We start from the raw sequence: 12,002 nt of genomic DNA on the forward strand, positions 1-12,002 counted from the left end.
CAAGAGGGTTGCCTACTGGGTATTGGGAACCAGGAGCAAGAGGCTTTGGATGGGAGGAGGGGAGAAAGAGAGAGAGGGTAGGGAATGGGGGTGAGTCATTCACTGAAGGAAGAAGAGGTAAAACTGGCATTAGAGTTGCGTCTCTCACTTCAGAGAAATGTTAAAAGAGTGACCACATGGCCCTCCACAACACTCACACATGTGTTCCATGGGGAGAGTAGATGTTTGGGTTCCTGCCCCAAGGAGGGCATAGCCAATGGGGTGGTATTAGCTAGAGAAGCAATCATGGTCAACAGAGAATTGCCGGTGTAATTCCAGATAAAGAAAGAAACATTTTCCCTGCTTCCCTTTCCTCCCCCCAGTGCCCAACGCTGACAGAGGCAGAACCAGAAAAGGTAGAAGAGGAAGAACAAAAAAGAGTGACACTCTCCCTCTTCCCAGTTTGAGTCCTCAGGCCAAAACCTGGCTGGTGCTTAGGAGAAGGGGCCAGAGCTTTAGATCACACACGAGAACCAGCTATTAATTGGATTAGACTGGCTAGAGATTTTAGCAACGAAAGTAGCTGGAAACTATGAGGTCTGCCCTAGATTCATAATAGGGTGGCAAAAAGAAATTGACCAGACACAGTTGACCTAGTTGTTGAAGAAATTTAAAAATGCACCATGTTTTTGTTTGCCTCATGTAATTCAGACTGTTTGATAAACCACTTACATTTGCAAGGCAGTTACATTTGCAAGTCGGCTGCCAGAAGCAGCCAGGGGAATGCCTTCCTGATCGATTTTTATCAGAGGTTGGAGAGAGACAGAGAGTGCGTGTGTGTGTGTGTGTGTGTGTGTGAGAGAGCCATCTATATAATTCCTTCCTTTCAATTTGGGCAATTTAGATCCCATGTTCACCCCTGGACTGGTAAGTGTTTCAATAAGGGAAGGCTGGGCTCTGATAAGCTTAGATTATTCTGTATGCACCCTGGGCCCTAGGATGGAATCAACTTCTCCTGCTTCACATGGTTTTATGCGGAGAAAGGTAGATTCCCACATAAAATCAGGTAAGGGAGAGAGGCAGAAGGGATGCTGCCGACGAGGCCACCAAAACACTCCACTACATAGGGGGCCACCATATGTGATAATCATCTGTTTCCATCTTGGCAATGACCCATGAGGCCCTGGGCAGTGTTGACCAATTTCCTTTGGGTGCCTCTGTGCCAAGGATCTCTTCCATTCTTCACAGTCAGGGGGAGTCACTCATGCCCAGATCGGGAAAGGACAGCCATCACTTCCAGGACATAATTGGTGACCAATAGGTCTGGGTGCTGTGGTCACTTCGTCATCCCTACCCTTCTCCCTGTTGGCCTGCCTTCGGAGAAGATTCCTCTAATTCCCAGACCCGTCATGAGTCAGCCTTGGCATTTGCTACTTCAAAAATACCCTCCTTTTAATTTTTTTTTCTTGCTGTCTCCTGGAGTCAAGCTCTAAAAACAGAATTTAAAATTCATCTCCTGGTGTGTCTGTGATGTTCATTCTTCCCATGCTGAAAATTTGGCTGGTACACACTTCCTCTGTGATCCATTAAACAATTCTGCTCTTTAGTTTGCTGTTTACTTTTCACTTTGAACAGATGAGCAGCACAGCATTATTGGTTGAGAATTTTTAATAAAATATTACATTTTAAAAAGTTCAATATAACATCTTAAAAAATGCTTCTAAAAGCATTACAAGAGAAGCCAAACACTCTCTTTTTTTTGTGATGATTTAAGAAGAAAGTTTTATTGTGATTTTAAAGTTTTGGGAAACATCTTATAACCCGGTGTTCATCCAGTTTGAGGACATTTTTACATTTTGCAATAAAATGAGGTATTTGCCTGGAGGCAGCTTGTGTGAATGATCTAGAAGCGGGTGTACAGTGGTTCTCTCCACTCAGTCTTTTAAGTAGTCATCAATTCTGCTTTCCCAGCCTTAATTGCTGTCGACGTCAAGTACTTAACAAGAGTTGTGGTCATTCTTCTCTCTCCTTCTTTTGGGAGAGTAAGAGTAGCTAAGAAAATACATGATTGAACTGACAAAGGATGATTTGTGGTCTGTGACCCTGCTTCTTTTTCCCTCTGTGTTATCTGTCTTTTGACCTCTCCTACTTTTGATGCCTCCAGTTTATGCCAATTTAAAACCTTGTAGCAGAGTGCAAGCTCTAGAGTTAATCCGACTGGGATTAATCCTGCTCTGCCTATTTCTGGTTCCGTGACATTAAGCTACTTACTCTCGCCGTGTTCCAGATTCTTTAATATAACGAAATGATAATGAGAATACCTACCTCACAGGGCCGTTGTGGGGATTATAAAAGTTAACACACATAAAGCGCTTAAAATACTGTCTAGCACATAGAGCAAGTGCTCAATAAATGTTCATTGTTATTATTGTTATTTGCTACATTGCTCAGGTCCCCCTCACATCTCTAAATCTCTATTTCCTTACCTGCAAACCTGGGTCCATGATTTCTTTCCACACTCCCGTGAACCATATGGGCCCCAGCAAGAAGAACAGGGGGAGACATCTTTAGTAAAACGTAGGCAAGTTAACATTGGGGAGTTTCTTGCCAAGGTTGTCCTCTATTTTCAGAATCATTAGAAGTTGACCATGCTCGAAATTCTGTCAGATGCTCGTGGGTGGATGTCACCATCTTCCAACCCAAGGGCTTGCCAAAACCTCCATGCTGAGTCCAGAATATTCATTTTCTCCTACGAATACATTTCTTTATTTATTTGTGTGTTTGTTTTTTGTGAGGAAGATTGGCCTGAGCTAACATCTGTTGCCTGTCTTCCTCTTTTTGCTTGAGGAAGATTCTCACTGAGCTAACCTCTGTGCCAATCATCCTTTTTTATATGGGATGTCGTCACAGCATGGCTTGAGGAGTGGTGCTAGGTCCACAGCCGGGATCCGAACCCGCGAACCCTGGGCCGCTAGAGCAGAGCATGCAAACTTAACCACTACACCCCTGGACCAGCCCCCAAATTCATTTATTTTTAAATGTTATTTACTCATCAGTCAGAGTAGTTCTGATAATGACAGTATTGCCCTTGACATTCTGAAAGACAGAACTCCATGCCTCAGGCTGCAGCGTGCTCGTGTGCCACCAACCCATATGCTCAAGCAAGGCAAGTAAATGCAACACATGGGGAGGGGACAACAAGAGCAGGAGACAGTTCAGAAAATGTCACAAGGGAATGTACTGGGATCTTAGATGAGGGTGGAAAAATATATAGCCTGAGAGACGTGGGGTGAGAGGAAAAATTGCCCAAAGAATAGGGATGTACCGGCTCCCTGCACACCTCTGTTCAACCTTGGGTATCATCATTGCCCATGAGGCATGTGTAAATGTCGCCATGGTAACAAGCCAGCTCAGCTCTCTCAGTTGCTGAAGTGTAGACAACAGCTGACTTTGTCACCACCTCCTTACTTAGTACTCCAAATTGCATGTTTATATTGACTAACAAACAGAATAAGTGGTCAGGGGCCATTTCAAGCGATAATTTTTGAGTGCTTCAAAAACTTGCAAATTTACCTAAAGAGGAACTTGGAACTGCTCGGGTTAGGCATGATCTAAGTGAACACCTCCCATCACTCTAACCCTCATCCTGCTTTTTAACTAGGTTTTTCCAGCATTTTTTCACTGGTGCTATATGCTCAATTAAATGTTTCTTTTGGCTCATCATCCATATGCCTCACTGGAATGGAATTCTAAAATGCCAAGGACCTTATCTGTTCTCTGCTGCATTTTCTTATGTCACCTGGAACAGTGTTTGTCATGGCCAGTGCTGCATAAATGTTTGTGGAATGAATGGCTAAATATAAATGCTGTCAGAATGCCAGGCATTCTGCTAAGTTCCATTTCTTGGCTCTCTTTTCTGCGAGTTGCATGCTGGGCCTACCAAGGCCTGTACTGCAATGTCAAGAAATGCTCAGCCAGACACTGATTGTTAAGGGCAGAAGAAGCTATGGCTTCTTATTTCTTCAGAGGTATATATGGGAGTTCTGTTGTAATTGGTGCATTTTTGAATAGCTTTTAAAATAATGGCAATAAGAAATGACTTTCAATTTACTATCTTAACCATTGTAACTGGTGCATTTATTTCAACTTTTTTCCCAGTGTTATTGAGATATATTTGACATATAGCTCTGTATAAGTTTAACATGTACAGCATAATGATTTGACTTATATATATTGTGAAATGATTACCACATAAGTTTAGTTAACATCCATTACCTCATATAGTACAAAAAAAAAAAAAATGTTTTTTTCCTTGTGATGAGTCCTCTTGGGATTTACTCTCTTAAGAACTTTCAGATATACCCTACAGCCCTGATAACTATAGTCATCATGTTGTACACTCCATCCCTACACTTACTTATCTTTTAACTGGAAGTTTATACGTTTTGACCACTGTCATCCAATTCCCCCTCCCTCCACCCTCCACCTTTGGTAACCACAAAGCTGATCTATTTTTCTGTGAGTTTTTTCTTTTAGATTTCACAAATAAGTGAGATAATACGGTATTTGTCTTTCTCCTTCTCACTTATTTCACTTAGCCTAATGCCCTCAAGGTCCATCCATGTTGTTGCCAATGGCAAGATTGTCCTCTTTTTATGACTGAATATTTTATTATTCATATTCATATGAATAATACTATTATATTATTTATAATATTCCTCTTTTGCGTGCATTTTTAGTTAAAAGCAATACATTCCATCTGTTTTGAGTGGCAGGTGGTTAGAACTGTTTTCTCTGTTTTAAACAAATCTAAACAAAGGAAAAATACATTCACATGGTTTGATTGGGGGCTCAACATCAGGACCTCGTCCCCTAGAAGATGAGAAGGAACTAGAAGAAGCCTTGGTTGTTGAATGGAAGCCTCTTTAGGAGCCATGAATGGGGCTCAAGGCTTTGACTGACGATAAAGCAGCCAGTGTGGACATTTATCTTGTGTATTAGCCATGACATGTGTTATAAAAACTCAGCTCTACTTCTGCTGAATTTAGAATTTTCTTGCTTTAAAAGGAGTATATTTCTTGAAGAGTTACATAGATTTCTTTCTCCCTTTCCTTCCCCTTCCTTCCATTTTCTTTCTTTCTTTCCCTTCCTTTCTTCCTTCCTACCTTCCTCCCTCCTTCCCTCCCGTCCTTCTTTCCTCCCTTCTTCCTTCCTTCTTTCCCTCCTTCTCTCCTTTTCCCTTCCCTTCTCTTCCTTTCCTTTCCTTGAAGAGGACATATTCTATACAAAACATGCCTTTAGGGCTGGCCTGGTGGCACAGCAGTTAAGTTCCCATGTTCTGCTTTGGTGGCCTAGAGTTTGCAGGTTTGGATCTTGGGCATGGACCTATGCACTGCTTGTCTGGCAGGTGTCCCACATATAAAGTAGAGGAAGATGGGCACGGATGTTAACTCAGGGCCTGTCTTCCTCAGCAAAAAGAGGAGGATTGGTGGCAGACGTTAGCTCAGGGCTAATCTTCCTCAAAAAAAGAAAAAGGAAAGCCTTTAAAACAGCATTCTTCTATGGTTAGAATCTGACCTTTTTACATGCTTTCCTCATAAATACATGAGTCCCTAGAGGGTGGGGTTTCTTTAAACAAACATTTATTGAGGATCCATTAGGTATCAAGAAAGACAAAGCACCAGAGGGAGAGTCTAGAAGGCGATAGCAAATGATGGAGACACGGGCTCTACTTTGTAGAGATGTAGAATCTAGAGCAGGATTATAAAAGTGGCATGTCAAATCCTCTTGAAACTGTACAGATAATCCCTGAATTTTGCGTATGTGCTGTTTTCGTCAGATTTTCAAAAGAACCTATACCACAAAAAATGTTAAGAATTATAACTACATTTTTCTTTGTCCCTCTCAATACTCTCAAACTTTTCCTCACCACTCTATCAAGAATTGTTCAAAATTTGATTTCTTTGCATCTTGCCCCAAGCATTTAGAAAATAAAGAAACAGCTGCTGGGTGATGTTTAATAGGAGGCCTCTCCTAATTTTTATTCCCCCAAGACACCGAATTCCATACAACAATGGCTTTGCTCCTTTTGTTGATATCACCTTTACCCTTCTCTCTGTAGACTCTTCTGGTTGGAAGTGATCTCATATATCAATTTTCTGCATACTTTATTTGTTATAATAAAAAACAAAACAAAATGTTTCAGAAACGTTTAGCCATATGCTGGGGAATACATGCAGCTGGGACTACACACTACTGCTTTTCCTACTAGATTCCTGCCTTTAAATATTAAAAGAAGATCCTGATGTCAAAAATGAAGGAAGAAGGAAATAACTGATCTAATTTAGTGAGTCTTTGTTAGACATTTCTATGAGTTTTCCAATGTGACCTACTGCCTTTATTACTAAAAATGTTGCTAGGTTTAAAATAACTGTCCTGTTGCTTAAAATAGTAGACAAGAGTAACTTTCACCAATGGCGTACATGGTAGTGGAGAAGAATCCAGTGCACTTAAAACTAGAGGCTTTCCCAATTTCATACATCTTTATTCTATCTCAACCAACAGCGACTCATTCTGCTTTCTTCTGTAAGAAGAGAAATTCTTGTTCCTACCTTATCTGTGCCGCATGCTGTTGTTTGTGAAGTGATAAGAGAAGGATGTATTGTGTGTTTATAAACGTTTGGGCCGGATATTCAGCCCAGGGCCAACACAATCTGCCATGAAATAATCTTTGCACCTGGGTTTTGTGGTGCTTCGACTGTCGCAGTAGAATCTGGAGTCGCTGCCACATTCTGGGCCAGAAACAGGCGGAGCAGAGAGGAAAGGAGTCAATGGGACGGAGTTCAACAAAGTAGTGGGAAATTTCCAAAGGCAAATAAATGATTGTTAAGTATTCAATGAAAAGCCATCTCTGAAGGACAGACAGGGAAGAAATAGGAAGGAGATATGAAAACTGAAAAGAAGCATGTGAAACTGGATATGGACCTTTAAAGGGGGGCAGTTTTGAGGGAACTATTTCAGGAAATGAAAAATTTAAATAGTCAAGTAACAGTGGGTTAGCATGTTGTTTGTTTGTAAGAGTACAGACAACTTTTGCTGATAGGAAAAGAAGCTGAAATGATATTTTCCCCCTGTCCATTGCATTCAAACCTATCTGCTCTCAATTGGCCTCGAAGTCCTGCTGACAATACCCTGAATATCACTTAAATTCATCCCAATGCCATGAAAACATTCTCAGTTCTGCAGTCAAACATTTTTATGGAACTAAAATAAAGGGCAAATTTTTATAGAAAGTTTCGCTTGCATAAATCCAAAATTAATTTCATAAAAAATCTTGAGAATTTTGGTATATCAAAATCTTGATATACCAGGTAACCGCCTCTGGCAAGCTAAGAAGAACATTCAAGTAAAATGGTGCTTCTATAATTGATGGTGGAACATCATTAGATAAACCAAAGCCTCAGTTATCCAAGGCCCATTAGTTTTACCAGTCCAATTTGACATCGGCTGTGGACAAGTCATGGTGCTAGGGACTACGGCAGAATCCACAGATAAGTAAAAGATGGATCCATCCTCAGAAAGCTTACAATCATTGACAGAGACACGTGTATTCAACTGAGCACGCAAGAAGGAAGATGGTGATAAGTGCTTATGTGGGAAAGGGTTAACTCAGGACACCTGGGTTGCTCAAACCCTGCACATTCCTAAAAGACGCCTGTTTTCAGGACTTTCCTCTGGCTGGCTTCCAGGAGCTAAGCTCTGAATCTTGGACTCTTGGATGCCTCCCTTGTTTACTCTGACAAGGACCCTCCAAATTCCCATTCTATGCCTCATAAATAATTAGCTCAACTGTTTGTATCCATTATCAACTGGAAAAAAGTGGGTGTTAACCAAATTTTAGTTAATCTTCTCTCCTTTCTCCCTGAACTTCAACCCCTGTTCAGCCTGAAGTAGACACAGCCCCTCCTTAAGGAGTTCCTCCAGAGAACAGGCTGAGCACAGAATAAAATGTCCTTTAACCTACTGTCCCATCATGCCACCTCCACTGGCTCCTCTTGTCCATCCCACTCTATTTTTTTTTAAAGATTTTATTTTTTTCCTTTTTCTCCCCAAAGCCCCCCGGTACATAGTTGTATATTCTTCATTGTGGGTCCTTCTAGTTGTGGCACGTGGGACGCTGCCTCAGGGTGGTTTGATGAGCAGTGCCATGTCTGCACCCAGGATTCAAACCAACGAAACACTGGGCCGCCTGCAGCGGAGCGCGCCAACGTAACCACTCAGCAACAGGGCCAGCCCCTTGTCCATCCCACTCTTGCCACCTGGTTCTTTCCAATCTTGTTTGCTCCTCTTTCTAACTCTTGAGACATTTGCAGAACTCATGTTTGGAGTGTTATTGCCAGTGCAATAGTCTCCACTCCTACTTCCCATTGTGACAGCCCCTTTCCACTTCTTATAGTAATCTTTTTAAATAAAATCTCTCCTTGCCAATGTCCAGAGTTTATTTTTACTTGACATTATCCTCTGGCTGACTGGAGAATTCTTTATGTAAGCATATTCTTGCCTTCTTATTAGTGAATAAAATAAACTGCCCAGGACTCTCAATACCGTATTTGCAAAAATTCTAACAACTTATTTCCTGAATTCATAGAGCACTGATTTATTTACTTCTTAGCCTGGTGAGTTTGCCTTTTGTTTACTTGTGTCTAGGTTGGTTTACCCTTATAGACTCCTTGCTTGTCTTGTATGTCTTTCTCCTGTCCCCAAGACTTACTGTAAAGTCTACAGCTCATAAACTTTGGGAGGGTCGGGGAGAGAATGCCAGATTTTCAAGTTCCTACTGGGATTCCCCAGACTAGGGGATACAGGCTCCTGCTTTACCCTAACACCTCCTAGAGCCTCAGGCTCTGCCCCTTCAATGCATTATTTTCACCAGTGGTCCTCAACCAGTGATTTTGTTCCCTAGGGGACATTGGGTGATGTTGGGAGACACTTCTGGTTGTCATAATTGGGAGGAGGTGCTTACTGGCATCTAGTGGGTAGGAGGCAAGGAGGGTGCTAAACATCCTACAATACACAGGACAGCCCCCTGCAACAAAGAATTATCCAGCCCCACATACCAACAGGGCTGATTTACATAAATATTACTGATCCTAACATATTTAGTCAAAGAACATCTGTTATTTAAAAATTGAAAGTGGGACAGCAACACTTGTCTAAGGGATATATCTACCTTTACCCAATCACATTGTGGCTATCTTTTCTATGAGGCACTTAAGGTCTTAGAGAAAAAAATGATCAACAGTTTGGCAACAAAAATTTATTGATTAGTGTGCAACATTAGATACAACATATATAACTTCATCACATGGTTACAATCCAGTATTTGTGCTTTGTAGGATAAGTAAACATTCATTTGAGCACAACAAAAGTCTACACACGATATTCTGGGATTATTTAAAAAATAAATATACCCTTTTCCATTTAGAAGCACAAAGAACTTTCCGTTTGAGATGATGGATAAATTTTAAAATTTGACATTTGGTTAATGCACAAAATTAATCATACAACCTAAATTTGGATTATTTTTTATAAATGCCTAATGAGTACTGGAAGAGATTCCTGGGGTGGGTCGTGGCAAGGGAAGTATGGCTTACAAGGAAGCTTTCTTGACATTTCAAGGTGTGGATTTCACATAAGGCCAGCACTGATGGCATGGGACCATGTTCACATTTAAAATTACTTCATAATCTCTAAAAATAGTGTAAAAGCATAGCATTTCAGGAAATCTTTAATAAATACCTTCTTTGACCAAGAAAACAAAAGCCAGTGTGGCTTCTTTAGTTGAAGGGATAGAAGACTTCTTAGGGAGAATTTAGATAGCTTTATTTTTCAAAAGAGTAAATCTTTCTTACTAAACTACTTAAATGTGATAGGGTTTCTTTCCCCCAAATTAAATGCCAATATATTTAAATCAGGAAAAGTCTATGATCCCAAACGATTATGTCAAATCCTGCGTCTGACATTATAAATATCTCAATAGCAGGTCTGCCATACAGATACCAACAAATTTATAATGAAACCACTGAGCTGGTGTCAATATATGACTTAACACAACAAGCTCTTCATATTTTATGAACCTCTAGGCTAACTCAATATATTATCTAAGATAACAATCTCTTCGTAATTTACAATAAAAATAAAATGAAAGTTTATATTTTATATACTTTAATACACAAGCAGATTTTATCTCAAAAGACTTTTTTTGCAAGAAAGCTTTCCCGTAGGGTAAGAATTCTGTAGTCTTGTTACTCAAGTAATACAGAAAGGCAAACAAGACAATCTTCAATCTTTCTCTCTCTTAGCTGAACACCAATAGTTTTCTGGTTAGCTAAGGACACAGATACTGTTGGGGAGATGTGGAATATTTATCAGTGGGTTGCAGTAAATAAATGAAATAATCTCAGTAGAGGACATTGGTGTTCTCTTGCATTTCTGTTAATATCCACTGATATTGGTCTGAAAGTAGAAATCTTTTATATCAAAGTTCTGGAAATTTCTCACCATATCTTAAGTGTTTACCTGGGCTGACAGCTTCTTAATGTCCTCAAAAAAGTAAAATAAAGGTTACAGTATAGTTTACAAAACTATTTTGACCAGTGACTTTGTTTCCAGTTGATTCACATAGAGTCATTACATATTATTTTATCCTATTAAAAATATGCAAGTGGACCTTTCCTGGAGTTTGGGCCTAGTTATAAGCTTTTAATTTGGGGCCCATTAAAATTTATGCTTTTCAAGTCATTCTAAATCAAGCTCTTTTGAACTCACCCACAGGCTGTATTGATTTGTACAGATCTACATTTTGCTTTTCCTCAGATTTATTCCACGTGCAGTAGACTTGAACAGCAGATTTTTCTGCGGCTCTGCTAATGTGATGTGATGTTTTAAGAAAATTTAGAGCATTCAGAACAAACCACAGTAATCTAAACTGGAATAAAGGAAAGGCAGACTCTATGGGACATAGCTGCTTTATCCCAGTTCCAAGAGCCAGTCAAAGAGACTCGGGGTCCCATCCTTCCGCTCTTCATGCATTTTGCAGTACTGAACAACTGCGTGAAAGATATCTCCCACTTTCCAGGACTTCTGATGAACTAGCCGCACGACATCTAGAAACTAAATAAAGCACAGAGTTAGGGCTCATGTATCACAGAGGATCCTCAAAGTCATCTCATTCAACCGTTCTTCCAAAGCCAACGGCTCTCCAGGCTATTTTTGAATATCTCTAGTGACAGGGGAGTATTTTCCAGGACAGTCTGTTTTCTTTTTAGACAGTTCAGATTATTAGAGAGTTCTTTCAACTGAACCGGAATTTTCCTCACAGCAGTTGCCACCCATTGATAGTGGGAGACTAGATGGAATTCTTTCAAGAGTCTGTCTTTTAGATATTTGAAGAGTTTCCTCAGGTCTGCTTTTCTCTGGGTTACACGCTCTCTGACAGGACTGCATAGCATGGCTTCCAGTCCCTTGTATCTGTGTCACAAAGAATCTCTCATCGGATGTATACATTTAGGCCAAACAAATCAAGTGCTTACATTTTGCGTAGGGACACCTACTGGTTCCTCACTCTATCTTGAAAAGTCCATTCTCTCATCATCAAGTTTCAAGAGATGTTTGCTTTCCTTTGCAACAGGAAAAGGAAAGCTGGAGGAATCACCTCGATTTGTCATGTGGTTATTGGTACCGGCTTCAACTGGCCACAACTTAGAAAGTTTTTACTGCAGGTGAATTCTGAGCTGGAGCATAGGAAGATGGGGAAATCATTATAGATCATTCTTTTGTGAAATTGTGGGATGAAGCCCAGCATGAAGGCCTCTCAAACTCCTTAGATACTTTTTTAAAAAAGTAACGATTATTAAGAGCCAAAATCTCTAGGAAATACTTTCATGCAAGTAATCTCATTCAATTTTGTCAACAACCCCGTGAAGTAGGCATTTACAGATCAAAAAATTGAGAGCTTGGGAGAT

The 12,002-nt window shown here is 40.3% G+C and overlaps 1 protein-coding gene across 6 annotated transcripts in view; it reads right to left on the reverse strand.

Moving 5' to 3' along the window:
• Positions 1–9,280: 9,280 nt before the first annotated feature.
• The window catches only part of SPHKAP (SPHK1 interactor, AKAP domain containing), a 154,438-nt gene continuing 151,716 nt past the window's right edge, over positions 9,281–12,002 (reverse strand). For all 6 annotated transcript variants that reach the window (XM_070618519.1, XM_070618518.1, XM_070618516.1 and 3 more), the window contains one exon: positions 9,281–11,151. In XM_070618519.1, the coding sequence (XP_070474620.1) occupies positions 11,008–11,151 (144 nt within the window). In that variant the 3' untranslated portion in view covers positions 9,281–11,007. The remainder of the gene's footprint in view (positions 11,152–12,002) is intronic.

Source organism: Equus przewalskii, chromosome 5 (assembly GCF_037783145.1).
Source record: "Equus przewalskii isolate Varuska chromosome 5, EquPr2, whole genome shotgun sequence".
NCBI classification, from domain to species: Eukaryota; Metazoa; Chordata; class Mammalia; order Perissodactyla; family Equidae; genus Equus; species Equus przewalskii.